This window comes from Anas platyrhynchos, chromosome 1, assembly GCF_047663525.1.
Source record: "Anas platyrhynchos isolate ZD024472 breed Pekin duck chromosome 1, IASCAAS_PekinDuck_T2T, whole genome shotgun sequence".
NCBI classification, from domain to species: Eukaryota; Metazoa; Chordata; class Aves; order Anseriformes; family Anatidae; genus Anas; species Anas platyrhynchos.
Genome location: NC_092587.1, coordinates 80,461,659 through 80,481,769, shown reverse-complemented (window position 1 = coordinate 80,481,769; position 20,111 = coordinate 80,461,659). Strand labels below are relative to the sequence as shown.

The 20,111-nt window shown below is 46.0% G+C and overlaps 1 protein-coding gene across 2 annotated transcripts; it reads right to left on the bottom strand.

Annotated features, from left to right (window-relative positions):
* Positions 1-1,862: 1,862 nt before the first annotated feature.
* Positions 1,863-10,094, bottom strand: LOC119717062 (C-type lectin domain family 4 member D-like). Of its 2 annotated transcripts, XM_072042935.1 has the most exons (6): positions 9,661-10,056; positions 7,065-7,184; positions 4,443-4,535; positions 3,330-3,481; positions 2,970-3,103; positions 1,863-2,226 (listed from the first exon to the last, which is right to left on the bottom strand). In XM_072042935.1, exons 1-6 carry the CDS (start codon positions 9,725-9,727, stop codon positions 2,079-2,081), a joined length of 714 nt encoding a protein of 237 aa, XP_071899036.1. In that variant the 5' UTR covers positions 9,728-10,056; the 3' UTR covers positions 1,863-2,078. The 2 variants fall into 2 exon arrangements, with proteins under 2 accessions (XP_071899036.1, XP_071899038.1); XM_072042937.1 differs by lacking the exon at positions 7,065-7,184 and having other exon boundaries at positions 9,661-10,094.
* Between the last annotated feature and the right edge of the window lie 10,017 nt (positions 10,095-20,111).

The following is a 20,111-nucleotide window of genomic DNA, read 5'->3' as shown; positions in this document are numbered from 1 at the left end:
ACTTGGTTTTACCAAGTTCATTGCTAGGAAATGCTAGTTGGAGGCCCCAGAGAATCTTGAGTCTACTTTCCCAGACCCTCACAGTACAGACAAGAGCCAACAAGAACGGCACGGATACAAAAAGATCAGTGAGACATGTACAGAAGAAAATACTGCATCAACAGGGGTCTTGTGTGACCTTGCAATCTAGGGTCCAGCTACTGGATACTCAATGACTAAGCCTAGCTCCTGGAGGGATCCATACTGCATATATGTAAGCGTATATGTTCTGCTAACAAGCTTTCACCCTGAGCAGCCAGAGAGGGCAGTAGGGTGAGGCTGCTGGTGCTGTTTGTGTAAGTGCTTTTCAGCAGCGCTCATCTGTCCGTCTGCATGCTATGCATACTTGTACCTGTATACGTACACGCTGTGTGAATGTGTGCAGCTGTGCCTGTTTGGTGTACACACTCAGCCTCGCTACAGCCTGGACTTAAGGACATGGCAATGCAACTGCCTTGCGTCTGCTGGGCTATGGCATTCGGCAGCTTCTGCCACCACCCACACAACGACTCCCATGGATGCGTTTAGGAAGCCAACTCTCCTGGTCAGCCACCTTTTCTCCAGTACAAATTCTCCCCTGCCCTGGGACACAGAGGGACGGCTCACGTTATAGGTAGGACAGAACAACACAGCCAGGAGATGCACATCGGCGCTGCCTGGGGAACTGGCACGGTTTGTTTGGGAGCACCGAGGCAGGTGATGATTCCCGAGGCAAACAGAGGTGGGGGCATAGGGACCAGGAAACAGAAAGGGGTGGAGAAGGATGGGAGCCACAGGGGCACACGGTCTGCAGCAAGACTCGGGTGGATGTGGAGACAATATGCATTGCGCTTCTGGAGGGGCCCTCACGGGCAGCAACCGCCCTGCCTCTCCCTGCCTCTTCTCCAGCATTGTCCAGCCTGGGCAGGTGTGCCCTGACAGGGCCCACTGAGGTGCCAGCCTCCCAGGACGCCCGCTGCATCTGTTGAGTCCAGGATTAGCTCTGAGGTGGGAAGGGTGACCAAAGGACCTAATTATTTTGCTGCTGGGGCCATGTCCTCATCCCTGGTCAACCATGTGCAGGCTAGACTCCTGGCACACGCTCCTGTTTCTCTCTCAGGTAAGACTTTCAGCATGGCAACATATGAAAACCCCACAGCTGGTTTCTTGTGCCCGGTCTTTCCCAGAGCCCTGGCTGTGTGCGACAGGACCGTTATGCACAGGTTATCTCTGAAGCATTAAGACTCACTGGGTGTATGCAACTTCTACTGCAGTCATCTCTGGCTCTTTGCTGGCACAGCAACATGCTTGGTATGAAGCACGTGCATGTGCAAACTACCTCAGCTTAGAGAGGGAAAGGGAAAGAGAGAGAGGGGGAGTGAGCCCAGAGCCTTTTTCATCGATGTAATATTGTATTTTCTGCTTTACAGGAAATCAGTATTTGTTCAGCAAAACCAATGCTGAACAGGACTCTCTATGACCCAGCAAGAAGCAGACACCTCTTCTCAAGGAGACAAAGGGAACAGCAGCTCTGAGCATCCTTCTTGTATTCCTGCATCTTCTTCCTTCAGGAGAGCTCCAGCTCTTTTCAGCCAGCAGCTGATAGACCCACACAGAGAGAAGAGGATGACTGACAGAAGAGCCCAGGAACTGCTCTGATGACCCTGAACCCTCCTGTGTCAGTCCCATGGAGGCAATGGCATTGAAAGACAGGCATTGGCCTATTTCCCATACAGACATTACACTTCACCTGCCATGCTTGCCTGGAGCTTCCATTGACAAATCTGTCTTCACCAAATCTGTCCCGACCGTGGGATGGGATGGTCAGCCTGAGAAAGCACAGGCAGAGTTCTCTAGCATTTATTGTTTCTACTTGAGGCGTCATAGTTCTTTGAGAAATACACATGCACAGGGGATGCTGTGTGCAGAGCAACATCACTCCCAGTCTCATCATCCCACCAGCAGAGGCAAGATAAAGGCTCCAAGGCTCTCCCACCCCTCCCAACACAGCCCTCTGCTGTTCCCAGTTCGCTGCTAATCTCAGGATGAGGATTCCTCCATCATAGAGTTACTGCTGCAGTCTCACAAATCCGATAAGAACGTATTCTGCACGGGACATCATTCCAGTTCCGGAGGTTTTCTGTTTTGTGATGGATTACAACACACAGCTCATCAGATTTATTACTTGGCTCCCCAGACCTCCAGAACCTGAGAGAGAGACAGACATGTTACTCCCTGTGCACCCTGCAAGCACCTTGCTGGAGAAGGCTACACGTTCAACACAAGGCTTGGAGGGGAGACACTCCAGATGCAGTTTGATGGACAGTAGTCGTACCCTTCCTCTCACTCTGCTAATCCCACTGGCAGCAGTCTTACATGCAAACCTGACTTCCTCCTAGAACCAACACAGCAGGGAGCTGTTCAGTCCTGGTGGGCAGAGCTGCTCACCACAGCTCACCCCAGGCACTTCACAGCCAGCAGGGGATGCGTCTCTTCCAGAAGAAACATCTGCAAGCCAAGCCCTGGTGATCTCTCCAGCACCCCATTGCTTCTGCAGCATGACAGCACCGGCCCAGCATGTGCCTACACCTGCACACCTACAGGAACATAGACCATGTGCCTACACCTGCACATGTGTGTGGTGGGGCAGTATGGAGGTCAGGCAAGGCTTGTCCTGTATGAATTCATGTATTACTCCTCAGGAAATGCAGCTTCTTCTCTGCCTACAGCACCGATGGCCATGTCACAGATAATTTATCGCTAACCACTAACCAACATGGATGGATCTGTAGGAACCTGGTATCCTACAAAGCCCTTGCCGGCTCCATCATTGTCCTCTCACAGACAGCCATGGCATATCCCTCCCATGCTCATCAGACACCCTCACATCTCTTCTACCCTCTTGCTCTACCCGGAGCCACACCAAACACTCTCCGTCATGGGATACTCACGCTGCTGATTCATTATAGGGAGTCTGGTCTGCCCAGCGCCACTGGCCCACCTCCTGTGCCCTCAGACCGATGAATAAATTGATTGCATTTTGTTGGTATTTCATCTGTCTTCTTATTTCCTTATAGAGGAAATCCTAGAAATGAGGGAGAGTACAACGTCCATGAGGTTCAGGACTGAACAGAGGGAGGTGGCAGGAGTCCCAGTGGGGTGGAGCTGGTGTCAGACAGGAGCCAGTGCTGAGTGCATGCAGCAAGGACATCCCCCCTCCACTGCAGGAGCCAGGAGGGGCTCTGAGACCCCTCCAGGCCCGGCACTCCTGTCTCCAGGCTGCTCTGCCCCTCTCTCAGCCCTGCACTTACCTGCTCTGCTTCTGTATTGATCACCACCAGCTGGGAGCCCATCCCACTGCAGTTCTTCTTGCTCTCATTCCAGGGCATCTGATCATCTGAGAAGTAATAGCAGCTTTCCTGAAAGGGTCTCCAGCCCTCTGGACAGCACTTCCAGCTGTCCTCTGTAGGGGAAGAAGAGCCTGTGTTGGACAAGATGCGCTGTGCCTCTTCTCAGTGAGCTCAGCGCAGAACCCCAAGTATCAGGAAAGGGGTTTGAACTTCATATTTCTTTTGGACTGCGGTAAATGCTCTCTTTTGTGCTCCACAAAGAGCACCATTGACACCCTGACAGGTTGCTGTCACCGGGCCCCTGCTTGAAGAGCTTTTTCCCTTGTTCTATTGTGCCAATCCGCAAAATCGTCCTGTGCAGAGAGAGACCACGAAGCATGAATGCTAATAAAGAGAGAGATGGTCACTGCAAAGACCCCCTTGTTCTCCAGGGACAATGCTCATATTCTAACTTAGATCTTTTCTTTCTTTCTTTCTTTCTTTCCTTCTTTCCTTCTTTCCTTCTTTCCTTCTTTCTTTCTTTCTCTTTCCTTCCTTCCTTCCTTCCTTCCATAAATTTTTGGAAGAAAAAACACCCACAAGGATAATGCAGGTATTTCTTCAAATTGTTCTGAGGTATGATCAGAAGAGAGCTCTGTGTACACAAGTCCATGGTAATCCTTGTACCGTGCTCTCAGGTCTTGCCTTGACAAAGACAAAGCCATTCTGGTGATCTGTTTTGACTACTCCTTGTACAGTCTCCCATAGGATTGTAGGTGCAGCAGCAGGGAATATTGCTTGTTTTTCTGAAGAGAGTTGCACTTTTATTATTGCTCCATTATTAATCTTCCCTCCACCACTGTATGATACTATGCATTTTGTCCTTGTCAGTGTGTTCACACCCACCCTGCCCTCCCAGGACGTTCTTAACATGGACCTATCCTCCCCCTAAGCTGCTAGCAGGAAATCCTTTTTCTCTCTCTCCCACATCTCTCCTCTGGAGCCTGCTCCTGTTGCTGCTTGCTGTGAGAGCAGACCCCAGCAATCACCATCCTCATAACAAAGACCTCCTGCATCCTTACCAGCACGACTGACCTTTGCCTTGATGCACTGCCAAGATGCAGTGCCACCCTGTGTGGTTCCGCTGCAGGACTGCGGGCTTGTCACAGCTCTGGGGGACGTGAGTGACTGGAAAGGGAGAGAAAAGAAGGCAGGGTTACCACTTTCTCCGTGCTTCTCCCACACCGTTTTGTGCTTCACTTTTTTATGCATTTCCCCACCAAGCACTGACTCAGCATCACTGCTCCTCTGGCTCTCCCTTTCAGGTTCTCAAGAGGTAACTGACATTCTGTCAGGGAAGAGGAACAAGCATTTCTGCTCCCAGCCACCCACAGCTGCCTGCAAGGGTCCTCCACTCAGTGACTGACAATTTCTAGCCAGCATGACCTAGTCAACAAAGCTAGGGAAGCCCGGGACCCACCTGAGCAGTCCCAGGTGGCTGTGGCAAGCCAGTGGTTTGTTACTGGAGTCTGTCCCAGCACTGAGCAGATGCCCTCAGGCTTCCTTGGATGCCATGGAGCTGAAGGTGTGGGGTTAGTTGCTCCATGGCTCTTAGAAAACTAGGCCCAAAGCAGTATGGCTGCCTTCACAGCAAGTGACAACCTTCCACGTCAGAGAGCAGAGGGACCCCTGGGAGGGGATAACACAGAGAACATGACACAGGGTGGGGCTGATTCCACCTGACCACAGGCATTGACCATGGAGATACCCATCTAAATCCCTTTACAATCAGTGGATTAAAAGAAGCACTTCAGCAACACAGTTTCTCTCTTCCTAAGCTAGCCATAGACATCAGCAATAGTTTGGATGAGAAACACATTAGATGGGCCTGTTTTAGCAGCAGCAAAGACAGTCCAGGTGAAGGTAACAGCATATGCCTCTCTCTACTGAAACCAGGGTGGAATACTTGGGAATTGCTATTTGGCTCATACAGTGGTGGTGGCTGGTGTCAGCAGGCCATGTTCACAGCCCAAAGGACTGTGGAGTGGTCACCAACTCAGACACTCAGGGATATTGATAATATAGATAACATTGGCAATAGAGATGTCTATTTTCATCAGCTGTGTCATTTAGAAATAGCAATACTAATGAGGAGGGAAGAGTAATCACAGTGACCCCTGTGAGTGATCAGTGATCTCCTATAATGGACAAAGGCTCAGAAGAGCTGGGCAGGGGCAATTACAAAGCTCGGGGAAGAATGTATGCAGTGACTGACCACAGCTGTTGCAATGAAAGAGGACCTTATCTCAGCACAAATGGGACCAAAGAGTGGGCTTTGCCCTAGTTAGCTGAGTGAATCAACCAGTTATATCAGCTGAGTGAATTGACCAGCTGTGTAACTGTACATCCCTCAGAAGATCAAAACGATGGCAATAATCTCCTAAATTAGCCAGACTAGCATAGGATGAAGGTATGTATGCTTTCAGCCCAAAACAGCATAGGAAACTGAAAAACAAAAACAACTCGGAGGAGAGCAATGAGCCTGAGCTGGCTTTAACCAACATATTCCTTTTTGGTTGCTGGGGATACTCAGCGTTGCAGTGGAGGACAGATTGCAGAGATTGGTAAGCCCATCCCAGCTGGGAGCCCATCCCACTGCAGTTCTGCTGGCTCTTATCCCAGGGCATCCAATCATCTGAGAAGTAATAGCAGCTTTCTTGAAAGGGTCTCCAGCCCACTGGACAGCACTTTCAGCTGTCCTCTGTAGGGGAAGAAAGACCTGTGTTGGACAAGATGTGCTGTGCCTCTTCTCAGTGAGCTCAGCACAGAACCCCAAGTATCAGGGAAGGGGTTTGAACTGCACATTTCTTTTTGGACAGCGGTAAATGCTCTCTTTTGCAATGAGCTTGAGCTGGCTTTAATCCACATATTCCTTTTTGGTCGCTGGGGATACTCAGCGTTGCAGTGGCGGAAAGATTGCAGAGATTGGTAATGGGGTCACATTTATATTGTGATTCAACAGTGCATTGCAATTGCTTCTCTTTTCTACATGTGATTTGTGCTTGTATTTTGATTAAATACATTGTTGTGTCCCTCTGCCACATCAAAATCATATGTAACATCGATTAACTTCAATTAACTTCAAACAATTTGTGTAAACATGCCATGAACGATCCTTAGCAGAAAATGAGATTGAACCAGTGATCATAATCTCCAGTACGTGTGCAAGAATCATTTTTTATGAACTATTCCAGTGAAACGCCAAAAACACTTAAAAGGGGTGTGAGTTTGCAAGTGTGCAGTTAGGCCTGCAGATGCAGCTAGACTTGCTGCACAACAGTTCTGTGCACAGGCAACAAGTATACAGAAGGGGAACTGTGAACGCAATGGAGAAATTCAAATGTGAGCCTCTGAGGTTGCCCATAGGCTAAGAAGAATGAAGAAAGAGGTAGGGGAAGAAGGTGAAGAAAGTTGTCCAGAGGTGAGGCTTCCTGAAGGCTTACAGGGTAATAAGAAATATCTTTCTCCAACCACAACCCCGTAAAAACTCCCTGATGATAGAGTTTGCACCCTTTTTCATGAGAACACAGTTCCTGAGTAAAATCTCCCTTCTGATTGGAAGAAGTTCCCTTCTGCTGACAGACTTCTCCACCCTTATCCCAGCATGTCCCCCAAGCCTCTCTCCCGACTCCTGGTCACCAGCCTGCACATACTCACCTAGGAGAACAACAACAAGGGCAACGCACACCAGGAGCAGGAGCAGTGAGATCAGCCACGGGAGCCATGGAGGGCATGTCTGCGTATGTTGCTCATGCTGCTGCTGCTTCTTCTGAGGTACTACAGGTGAAGGAGTGCACCAAACACAACAGCACAGTCAAATATACAGCACAGCCCACATACCAATGGTGTACAACTCAAGGAAGAACTGCTCTAAAAAATGCAATTTCAGTTCTGATGTCAGGTTACACAGTTTGAGAGAGGAGCAGATTTCTGCAGCAGGTCAGGTTTCTGGAGCAGGTTAGGTTTCTGGAGATGGTCAGGTTCAGCACCAGTGTCCACAGCCCCAGTGATTCCTGTGAGCTAGCAGTAGTAATTGCTACCAATGCTAATTGCTAGCAATGGGGGATGAGTTCTTCACATGGCCTCAAAGTCTGGATTGAAGCCATGTGTCTCCAAATTGACCTCAGAGCTAGTGAATGCAACATTGCTCTTACCATGGTATTTGAGACATTCACATGAAGATTTCATGCAAATTTCTCCACAGAATATGTTTTATACCTACTTTTTCAGCTTTCTGGACTTTATGTGTATGGGAAGGCTGGTGTAAGCTGAACAAGAGCAAGGAATTAAAAATGTACAAAGGTATGATGGTACAGAATCAACAGAAGAGGAAAAAAAATACTTCCTAGGAAAAGCCCCTTCCCTCTCTGGTTTCCAAGCCAGGGTTCAGAGATTTTCTGTGGTAAAACTTGTCTGTGCCAGGCTGGGTGCCTGCAAGAACAGAGGTAGAGTGTCCAGCAGCCTGCATGAAGTATCCCACTCAGATTCACTCTAGCTGGAACCTGACTTTTGTCTAGACAGACACTGCTGTACGAAGTGCCAAGGAGGTTTGGGAGTAGACAGGAGAATGGGTCACAGGGAAGGAGAAGCAAACACTTGTTAGGAGACAGTTTTAGGCTGCAGCAAGTACACGAGCCAGGACAAACAGGAGGGTGAAGAGACAGCAGCACTCACTGCAGGACAGGAGTGAAGAAGTTTCTGAAGAGACCGATATTAACGATAAGCTTAGAGAGACCTCATTCACTGTTCATCATGAAACTCCCAAGTCTGCCAGCCACCACTTGTGCCTGCCAGACATGATGAGTGAGCTAGACTTTCAGAAACTGCTGTTCAAGGAAGCGCTCTGACTACTTCCCAAAGGCTTGGGGGAGGCTGTAACAGCAGGGGGAAAACCATCATCTTTCATTATAAAAAAAAAAAAAAAAAAACATTCACAGGCAGTCAGGACTCAGATTTCCCTGGATGAATCATGTGTTTCCAGCCAGATTATGCCTGTGCTGAAAACAGGGACCTGGATCGTGACCTGGAATCCAGCCATTACTCATGCCTCAGGGCAAGGAATAATCTGGAGCTGGTGCCTGTTGTAAGATGGAGGTAAAGATGTAAATGGGCAGTTTAATATCCTTAGTAGCAGGAATAGTTTGTTTATTTATTTATTTATTCATTCATTTATATATATATACTTTCACCACTTTTGTGTAGGGTCCTGTACCTAATGGTGGAAGCAATGAGACAAGCACAGAGTATCCACACCTCTGTGTATTCCTACTTGTGACATAATGAGTGCAGTATGCACACTGATGTGGACATGCCTTGAATTTTCACAAAGCCTAGTAAATTCACTGTTTTATAACCATTATTTTTTAAATAGCAATAAAAATGTGTTTGGTGTGTTAGTTATTTTTCAGGAGCGGTAGATATGGATCTTCCTCCAGATCTTAGATAATTCTTCCCCTGTGTATTTCAATGTGTTTTGTTCAAGCCCATCTCTCCTATTAACTTTTAAGTCTGTCTTGTCCATGGACCATTTCTCAATAAACAAAGGGCCATGGGGCTGTATGTTTCTGCAGCCAGTGCCACCTCTCAAAACGATGTGGAGGGCAAGTGCCCACTCTACATCTTTCTCTAATGCTCTCTACACAGGCAAAAATCTGCAGCTTCATTTTGTCAGAAGGAAGAGCAGTAGCAGCCAGGGGTTGGACAAATTTGCTGCTATTCACTGATATGGAAGCCCCTCCATATTTGTAACAGATCAGATTGTCTGTAATAAACCACCGTCTCTATTGTTGGTACTAGATATTTGTCCAAAAACAACTTTCTCATTCAAGACATGACTAGATAACATGTAAAGAAGCAGCTACCACCTGCACCATACCAGGGTTAAGTACTACTACTGTGCAGCACCCATCCTGGACTCTCACTCATTGGTGTTGCAACCAGTGCACTAAGGGAGCCCAAATACTTTACCAAATGCTCACCTGACATCTACTGCTGCGTTCTCAGTAGTCATCCTTACTCATGCTGCAAATTTGACTACCTAACAATTCCCACTTCCCCTCTTGTAGACATTCCTTTAGCATCTTACTTTAAAATTCCTTTAGTCTCCTGCTCTTGTAGTGGCAGATATCTCCTCTGTCTCATCAATTTGTCAAACTATGAGCCAGAGTCCCAGAAGGAAAAACCTCTGTTTCCTGTTCTTCAGTCCACCTCCTTCTGAGGTCCCATTCCCCTTAAAAAAGGACCAATTCCTTACCTTCAACCTCTTCAGTTGGTGATGCATTCTTGAACTTCACTTCGGCATAGGTGATTTCTGCTTCCATTTAATCACAGTGTGCTCACCAATCCCCGTTTTTGGTTTTGTGATATAAAAGCTTGGCCCTTTAGGTCCCTGGATCCAGAGGAAGACACCACTGAGTTGCTGAACCTTTTCTATTGCTCATTCATCCTTTGGCTGTCAAAGGCATCCATGCTGAACACTGGAAGCACTGGCAAAAACATGAGAAGTGCTGAGAGCTCAGAACTACTCTAAACAAATCTTTGGGTTTTTTTTAGCCCAGAAAATCAGCCCGGCACTATGAGAAAGAAAAGAAAAATGAGAACTTAGTGACTGAGAAGGAAGTTGCACTCCTCCTTCCTCAAATTCCAGTCTCAGTTTCTAGCTGATAGGTTTCCTGTTAAGATCTGCTGTTTCTTCCTTTGTCATGTTTCTTTCTCTCTCTCTCTTTTTTTTTTTTCCTTTTTTTTTTTTTCTTTTTAAGATTTATTTCCCTTGCTTATCTTTATGTTTTGCTTTGTTTGTCTGTTAGTAATTCTATATTTTATTTTAGGTTTGCAGCTAGTACAGGTCTTAGCCCAGTTTAACCTGCAACACAGTGAGATGTAAGATGTTTTCTGCCCTCAGTTATGTCTTGTGGTTAAGCTGCACTTGCTACATCAAAAATTCCATTTCTTGCCTCATCCTGGGAAGTCACCCACAACTGGCAGCTAGCACTAGAATAAATCTCAAATGAACTGTTCCTATAGAGGAGAGACTGGGAGTTGCAGCCTCTACAAAGAGGAATGGACAACAATCAAAAGTTTGAAGTATCAACGGAGAAACAGAGAAGGTCTTAGAAGTATGTGGGGACAAGAAAAGTAAGGTTCTTTTTAGAAGTGATAATGTTTTGAGAAGTTACTGGGCAGAGCAAAGACAGATAACACTATCACAACCGGATATACAGCCTGTGGAAGTGCAAAGCAGTGCTCGCTTCAGGGGATTAGACTCCAGTTCAGAGGTTAAAAAGGGCTTGTTTATATTGTTATATTAGACTCCACCACTGTCATTTGTGTCCATTTACCTTCTATTACATTGGGGCAGAATGGTCAGGTTACTGTTTAGTCTGATTTTAAGCTGGGGCAGTGGATGGGGGGAGCTAATTAAGGGAGATGGCTGCTGAAGTATATGCTGAATCAGAAAGATTTCTGAGAAGAAATGCAAATGACTCAGGATGCTCTGGAAAAAAAAAATGGTCAGAAGGTCAGCAGATATGAGCAGGAATAAGCCTGAAGGATGAAGAAGGAAGGTTCGCCTGGTTAGTCAGGCTGATAGCAAGTTTCTCAAACCAGGCTAGAAAGATGTGCTAGCATTCAGGGGGTTAGCGTGGAGGGCACACAGCATAGAGGTGGAGGATAGACAAGGCAGTGCAAAGAAGAACAACGGAGAAGAACAATGTGGGAGAAGGTAAAGGGCAAGGGAGTCATGTAGTGGACATTTTAACAAATTATGGAGAAATACTGCCCCTAAACAGAATGGGGCATACATAGATTGATTTCTTTACCAGGGAATTTCCTTTCCATCAGTTTCTGGAAAATCATCATGTCTTGTGTGCATTGAGCTAGTTTCACTTCTCCTTTTTCTATCGTGTGCAAAGACAGTGACTTTTCCATTATACAACAAGAAAAGCAGATGCAGGACAGCCTGGCCCCTTGAGATGTTCTTTGCTGCCTGCTTTTCTTCCTAACATCCTCTCACTTCTTTTCTTTGTCTTCATTCTGGGCCCTGCTGTTGCACTTATGTACACCTAAATGGTTGCTCTCAAATTTCATGTCAAGATTTCATAGAACGGTTTGCATTGGAAGAGACCCTAAAGACCACCCAGGTCCAACCTCTCTGCCATGGTAAGGGACACCTCCCACCAGCCCAGGTTGCTCAAAGCCCCATCCCGCCTGGCCTTGTACACCTCCAGGGATGGGGCATCCACAGCTGCTCTGGGCAACCTGTTCCAGTGCCTCACCACCCTCATAGAAAAGAATTTCTTCCTTATATCTAATCGAAACCTACCCTCCTTTAGTTTAAAGCCATTACTCGTCCTATCACTACACTCCCTGACAATGAGTCCCTCCGCAGTAATCCTCTGCCTGCTCCTTATCCCCACCCAAGCTGCAACAGAATCACTGTTTCTAGGGGAAAAAGGCTTACTTCCTGGAAGGGTTTTAAGCTGTCCAAAAAAAGTGGGAAATATGATCAGCAGACAAAGAAAAAAGTTACAGTGTCGCTTCATGAGCGTTTTTGAGCCTGAAACACAACTCCAAGCACAGCTGACGCATTTCAGATATAAATTCAGGATCTAGTTCTTGTGCTTATTAGGACACACTGGATTTTACCCAGACATCAGAAGATGACTCAAATGTGCCTGCTCAGCCATCAAAGAAAAAGAAAAAGAAAAAGAAAAAGAAAAAGAAAAAGAAAAAGAAAAAGAAAAAGAAAAAGAAAAAGAAAAAGAAAAAGAAAAAGAAAAAGAAAAAGAAAAAAAGAAAGAAAAAGAAAGAAAAAGAAAAAAAGAAAAAAAGAAAGAAGAAAAGTCAGTTAATTCTGCTCTCTGCAGAAAAAATGAAGCCTAATTAATATTGTACTAACCAGTCTGAAACCTTAGTAAAACAAACAAACAAAAAAGCAAAACCTTTTATTTCCCTTCCATTCCCCATCGTGTTCTGCCCTTCCCTTTCCACCTATGTTCCCCACCCCAGTACACCCAGGTCCTCCCACAATATCTGTATTTTCCCAAAGACTTCTTTCATCTTAGCCCCACTCAGAAGTTCAAGGTACCTCCCACACTCCTAACTCCCACATACCCCTAAGTCCCAGCTCCTTCCTATCTGGTTTGCTCACCACAAAACCTTATCCTTTCTGAGGCTGTTGACTTGATGTAGTTGCTCTGGAGCCACGTGAGCACCCACACAGAAGGCAGCAAAAGCACTAATGCTCTTTCTCATTTACCTCTCAATGAAATTTGAGTAAGGTAGTATGTGCAACCTTTCACCTCACAGCCAATTTCACCCAACTTAACAAGAAGGTCTGCTTAACAGCAGAGAAGACAGGACTCATTGCATGTGCCTTATTTCTTTTGAAAATCAAATTGATCCAGTTGGGCAAAATTTTAATTCACTGAACAAAGAGGATTTGGAATCCTAAAGCTGTGATCCCACACTTCCCCACAAAAAAAATCCCTTTTGAAGTTGAGCACAACTGTGGTGAAAACTGCAAGTAAGACATTTGTTACAGTGTGGTTAGAACTTGAGGGGGTCAGCTGAGGGAACTAAGTTACCACGGGTAACTTATATCACAGGCACATCACACTGACAGCCCAAAGCCAATACATAAAATCACAGAATCACGGAATCACAAAATGGCTTGGGTTGCAAGGGACCTCAAGGACCATCTAGTTCCAACCCCCCAAGTTATAGGCAGGGATGCCACCCACTAGATCAGGTTTGCCAGGGCCCCATCCAGCCTGGTCTTGAACAACTCCAGAGGTGGGGCATCCACACCCTCTGTGGGCTACCTGTTCCAGTGCCTCGCCACCCTCTGAGTGAAGAAATACCTAGCACCTCAGAAGATTTGACAAAAGCAAAAGGAAGCTGACAGATCCAGGGGAATTATCAGTATGCATTCTTCAGTAAGCTGACCTTGCATACAAATGAAAAAAGTTGAAAGTAGCATGACCTCCATGTAAAACCACAACAAGCAGAACTAGAAATCAGGACTGGCAATAAATCCTTTCCCACAGACACTAGGAGAAGAAAGCTTTTCACAGGTTTGAGGTTAAATGAAGATCAGGGTATAAAAAGAACAGTCAAAAAGAACAAGGACATTGAAACAAAGTTAAATGAATTATTTGCAACAGCAATGGCAGTGGAAGAAACTGGAGAAAGTACCACAAGAGACCTGGTTTGGGGGGACTGAACCAAAAGACCTGTCCAAAAGAAAAGTGATTTTGAAAAAGTCATGGAATTAGTAGGTATGGACAAGATAATCCCAGGGGTTTCCAAGAAACTCAGAAGTGAAACAGATGCTAATGGGAGTGGTTGATCTTTTGCTTTAAACTACCTTTTAATAAATAAATTACAGGATGGCAAAAAAAAACATGCCAAAGGGGAACAAAAAGTCTAGGGAGACTTAGGAAACAAAGTTTTAATATCTGTAGTGGCCAAGTTAATAAAAATCATTAGAAAATAATAAAATTAACATAAATATATGTAAGTATGACCTACTTGGTAAGAATCAACATCACCTTTTTAAAGAGAAATCCTGCCTCTCATAGTACTTTGAAGGGGTCAATGTCATACGAATAAGAATAATCTGGCTACTTGGATTTCAGGGGACTTCCAGTGAAATTCCTCAGCAAATATTTCTGAGGAAAATAGACAGCTACAGGATAAGAAAGCAGATCTTTTAACAGGGAGCAAACAGCAAAGGTGGGTAGGAATAAATGGTCAGTTCCCTCAGTGGAGGGAAAGCACCTACAGAATTCTTACCAGGTCTGTAACAGGACACGTGCTAACATTTCCTTAAACAAAGTGGCAAAGAGGAATGAGATTACAAAGTCTGCTGATGATACCAAGTTATTTGGGGCAGTAAAAGTAAGAGCCAGTTGCAAAGAATGACAGAAGGATGAGACCGAGTGACAGGGTGATAAAAGGGAAGAGAGAATCCAGAGTGGGTAAGCAATGCACTTTAGGGAAATGGGTAGTGAAACAATGCACTTTAGGAACAACCTCAACCCTAACTTCACACACAAAATGATGGGCTGAGGTGATTAATGCCACTCAAAGAAAAACTTATCAAAAATAATTTCAGAGGCAGACAAAAAAGCAAATCAAACACCAGGAATAGTGAAGAAAAAAAGCATAAAGATCCTCTTGGTCCTCCCTCCCTTCCTCAAGTCACCTCAGTACCTAGCTCTTTTCCTAGGGCAGAATTAGAGAGAAGAAAGGGAGATAAAAGTTTTGGACTCAAGGGAAGTGCATAAAATGCCAGTGAAACATGGGGAGTGAGGCAGAGCATAGAGCAGCTAGTAAGGGATGACAGATATCTAATTAAAGAGAGTCAGGCAATGGGATCTCCAGAGGGATTTGGACATGGTTTAGTGGTTGATTTTGGTGGTAGGGATATGGTAGGACCAGATGGTCTTGGAGGTCTTTTCCAGCCTTAATGATTCTATGATTCTATGTTTTGGCTATATAGAGGAGCTCTAGCAATAGGCAATCCCATTGTCTACCAGGCTGCATGGAAGAGGCAGGATGCTGAAATTCTTACTGCAGAGGAGCCAAATTCCTCCAGCTCTTGGGTACCATGTGAGAGCAGTGCAGTCTGCTGGGATCTGACAAAGAGCCACCGCATGCCCTTCTATAGCATGGCTGATAACATTGGCCAGAGCTGCCTGCTGATGACAGAATCACAGAATGTCCTGAGCTGGAAGAGATCATCAGATCCAATACCTGGCTGCACACAGGACCGCTCTAAAATAAAAACATATGTCTGAGAGCTCTGTCCAAATGTTTCTTGAACTCTGACAGGCTTACTGCCATTGCCACTGCCCTGGGGAGCCTGTCCCAGTGCCCAACCGCCCTCTGGGTGCAGAACCTTTCCCTAACCCCCAGCCTGACCCTCCCCTGTCCCAGCTCCATGCCATTCCCTCCGGTCCTGTCGCTGTCCCCAGAGAGCAGAGCTCAGTGCCTGCCCCTCTGCTCCCCTCGTGAAGGAGCTGCAGGCCACCAGGAGGCCTCCCCTCAGTCTCCTCAAGTCTGAACAAACCAGGTAACTTTAGCAGCTCCTCCTACGTCTTGCCCTCTAGACCCTTAACCATCTTCATGGCCCTCCTTTGGACACCAAGTGGTTTATGTCCTTCTTCCATTATGGTGCCCAAAACTGCACACACTGCTTGAGATGGTGACATCAGCGCAGAGTACCGCAGGACAGTCACTTTGCTCAGCCAGCTAGCAGTGCTGTCCTTGATGCACCCACGGATACAGTTGGCTCTTTTGGCTGCCAGGGCACTCTGCTGGTTCATATTGAGCTTGCCGTTGGACAAAACCCCAGATCCCTTTCCACAGGGCTTCTCTCCAGCCTCCCACCCCCTAGTCAGTCCATGTAGCCAGGGTTGCCCTGTGCCAGGTGCAGAACCTGGCACCTGCTCTTGTTAAACCTGTGTTTGCTGTGACCAACGTCTGCATTGTCTTTCAGGTGGTTTTCAGTACCTCCCAGAATAACTTCTCCATAATTGTACCAGGCACTGAGGTGTGACTCTCAGGCGTGTTGTTATCAGGATCTCCTTTCTTGCCCTTTTTGAAAGCTGGCACAACGTTTGTCAGCTTCCAGTCGACTGGGACCTCTTTCTCCAGATTCTCCAGAAAAACAATTGAGAGAGGTCTCTTGATGAAGTCAGTCCAAGTGCCCTGAATGCTAATGTCAAAATACCCTTTTCTTTACCCTCCATATCAGATGATCCTGGGGACACCTTCAGATGCTGCAGTTCTGCTTCGTGGCACTCAGGGGTTCAACCATGTTCAGGAGTCTCCTCATGAGATAGATGGCAACACAGCCACGTGGGGAAAGGCACCTTTTGTTCCTCTCCAGGTGTCTGCATCACCTACTTCTGCCGCGCTAAGGCACTGAAGTCAGCATTGGCGTATTGAAAGGACCGCAAGTAAACAGCACTCCAGATGGCAGCCGCCAGCATGGGACCCACTGTGGACTCAGGGTGAAGAGCCTCTCCCTTCCGTTGCTGAATCCCAGCAGGCGTGGTGCTGCTGGCTGGGATTTATATGTAGGGCAAAGTATTCCCTGCTGACTCACACCGGCCTGCAGCACTGTGGCTTGTGTATTTTAAACCCTGCCTCCAGTTCATATTTATTTATTTAGCATTTTAGGACCAGTAAGGAGCTGGTCTTTGAACAACGGGTGCAGCCTCTGCCCTTTCTGAGCTGAAGGGTTGCTGTCAGAATTCAGTGTGCCCCACAGCTTATCAAACCTCTTCATCAGACACCTCCTCAGACTCTGCTGGCCCATCACGGGACTCACCTCAGCACAGCCTAGTGCAAAAGTTGTGCTGTGAAATGATACAGGTTGAAGGTATTTTGTTCAAACCCTTCTCTAAGCACAGCTGCTTCCGAAGTTAGATCATGCTTCTCAGGGTATGTTCACTGCTTACGGAAACCCTGCCCCTATGCAATATATTACTTGAGGACTTTTTCTGTACTTCTATCCAAAAAGTATGCAGCAGTAGTTTCAAAGCATGCTTTTGTACATATACCCATGGTATTGATTTCAACATTAGGTATTACTGACATCAGCCCCTAACTCTGGGCCAGACATGCAGCCTATCCTGCCATATCTCTAGCCCCATATCAAATGTTCTCCAAATAAAATGCCTTCCTACTGCTTTCCGAACTTCCCTGGCACTGCAGCTCCCTGGAGCTCAATTCCTTGTCTCTGCTACTAACCAAAGCAACCTTTTGTGTAGCAGTACTGATTTAGCATCTCCAAACATCCTTGAAAGTAGTTTTCATAACACCCTAATCAGTGTTCATGGACAAGTGCTTAGAATTCACTTCAGGAAGAAAAAAGGAGAAAAAAAAAAAAAAAAAAAAAAAAAACAGACACATACATCTATGTGTATACACCGGCAGACCACAAGAGGGGGTATGTGCCTCTCAGTTCCAAGCCCAACACTGTGCACAAGGGCACTGAAGTGCAGAAGGTACTAGGACAGCATAACATTTCTGCATTTGGAAGATATAATTTCCATTACGGCCAAACTGTCAAGTGAGATTAAGGAAAAAACGTTGAAACTGTGTTTTAGTAAGCTTGACTGGAGGTCAACTATATGTTGTTCAAGAAAGCATTAGAATGACAAGTTATGATACTGGTGGGCATGAAAGCAGAGCTGCTCTTGGACAGAGGAAAGTATTCAAAATAAAATAAAATAAAATAAAATAAAATAAAATAAAATAAAATAAAATAAAATAAAATAAAATAAAATAAAATAAAATAAAATAAAATAAAATAAAATAAAATAAAAAAATAAGCCAATACGACTCTGCAGTCACCCAAATCTGCTCTGGAATTTCAAAACAGATCCATGAAATTCCTTGTGCTAGCGTTTTATGGTTGCCGATATCCTTCTCTTTTGACCTACTGGCCTGAGTGCCAACATCAAAACACCCTTTTCTTCACCGTCCATGTCAGATGATCCTGTGGATGCCTTCAGGTGCTGCAGTTCTGCTTTGTGGCTTGTTCTACATGCAGATCTGGCCCTCACCTCCCCGCCAACCCCCCTTATCACACACACACATGCCTCCCTCAGACACTGAAGGTCTCCCCCGGCCAGGGGAGGTGCCCACAGGCAGCCAACCCAGGAGTCAGCATGTTCTTGCTGACAGATGCCGGGCGTGATTTCTTTGCAGACAGCACTTCTCTATTTCCAGCCAGGTTCCATGTGGTGTTTGCCTTCATCCCCCTGCCCAAACTGATTGGAGCTCAGCTGGTCCCATGGAGAAGGTGTGGACGATAGCAGGGATCACCAGAAGACCTACAAAGAGGGGAATCAGCAGCAGGCAGCAGCACATTGTCACAGGTGAGACTGAGCTTGCAGTCCGTGGTGGCAGGTACTAACAACCCAGCCAGGCTTGTGCAGCAGGCTAGGAGTGCCAGGAAGCAACACACCCCCTCACATCCCTAGAGCACAGGGCTCTCTGCACAAAGGCTACAAGATACAGGCAACCACTGCCTTCAGTGAATGCCTCTTCAAACTGCTTCAGATGTTTTAAAAATTCTGTTCCCTGTGAAAGCCAGCTGCCTCCACCCTGTCGTGTAGTACTGCTGCCATCTTATGACACCTAGGAAAGAAAAGGAAAGGCAGGCTATTGCAAGTTACCTGGCTAGCCTGCCCCAGACACAAGTGATGCCAGCAGTTCACTTTAGACTCCCAGCAGCGGCAGCTGGACAAACATAGCTCTGCTCTCAAGTCACTACAGACAGGCTGCTGATCGATCTTCCCAAGCTCAGAGGCAGCTTAACTGAATATTTTTCAGCAGCCCGAGACTGGATATGGACACAGAGCTATAGTTAATAGCAGTCAAAAAATAAACTATCAAACTAGAAGCGTACGGGCTGTTAATTGTGTTTTGCAATGTGTTTTTCCTGACTATCAACATGGACAAAGCTATTAACTTGGGCGAGACCCAACACAGTGTCTAGACTGAGGAACTATTGTTCACATAACATAACAAGCACCCACTGGCTTGCCCAGGCCATGAGACATTAAAATGTGTTAACTACAGAGGCCACACTGCTCTGCCCTTATTCATTAACAGCCCAGTTACACTCCCTCCTGCAGTACATTTATGCTCATTTAACAGGACAGATCACTTCAGACTCTGTTCCCCCAATCACTAAAGCTTACAAAGACTATGTTTTGCATGTGTGTTTGTGTGCTTAATTTGTTTTACTTCCTCCAATAGACATCTCTTCATCTCCGTTTCTTTAGGAGTCTATATACAGCAAGACCGTTTTGTAACATCTCAAAGGTTTGTGCTTGCAATCCATGTTGTGCGGCTATATTAGGAACAGTTACAGCACAGCAGTGAGGCGAGTTTTAAATCATAGAATGTAAAACTAATGGGGCTAGGGGACAAACGTTCACATCCCATCCCAACTACAACAGTTGCTAAAAAAAAAATAATAATAATAAAAATAAAAGAGACAACCAATAACCACACAACACTGGGATCTTTTTTTTTAATTATTTATTTAATTTATTTTTTTCCCAAACACTACTGTCTGCAGGAGCTCTTTCTATCCACTACAGTCCATTTCCCATTTGGAAAACAGGAAAACATAAGCATGGACTTTCCTCCCTTTTGACCTTCACCCCTCTCAGATGGAGAGCCACATTTCCTAGCTGCCCAAAGACAGCAGTTGATCCATTGTGTTGAACATTATAAATGCACAGGAGACAGTGCTCAGATTCATAGAATGATTTGGGCTGGAAGGGACCTTAAAGATCATCCAGTTCCAAGCCTCCTGCCATAGGCAGGGACACGGCGGCTGGTTCTTCATCATTGCAGTCCTTTCCTTTGCCTTCTGGAGCCCAGGCCATGTGGCTGGAGCTCTTGTCTGTGAAGACTGAAGTAAAACAGTCATTAAGTACCTCAGCCTTCTCCCTATGCCTTGTGACCAGGTCTCCTATTTCCTCCTAGAGATAGCCCACACTTTCCCTACTCTTCCTCTTATCACCGATGTACCTATAGAACCCTTTCTTATTGCTCTTGATGTCCCTGGCCAAATTTAATTCTCAACAGGCTTTGGCTTAACCTGATCCCTGCCTGCTCAGACAATGTCTTTGCACCCCTCCCATGCTACCTGTCCTTGCTTCCACTGTCTGT

What these genes read in the sequence shown, in the direction of transcription:
- LOC119717062 (XM_072042935.1), bottom strand. Translation starts at nt 9,727, where the DNA reads ATGGAAGCAGAAATCACCTATGCCGAAGTGAAGTTCAAGAATGCATCA. An exon ending in GGCAGTGCATCAAGGCAAAG is followed by an intron (nt 3,482 to 4,442) that starts GTCAGTCGTGCT and finishes CTTCCCCTACAG; the next exon opens with AGGACAGCTGGAAGTGCTGT. An exon ending in TCAATACAGAAGCAGAGCAG is followed by an intron (nt 3,104 to 3,329) that starts GTAAGTGCAGGG and finishes CCTCATTTCTAG; the next exon opens with GATTTCCTCTATAAGGAAAT.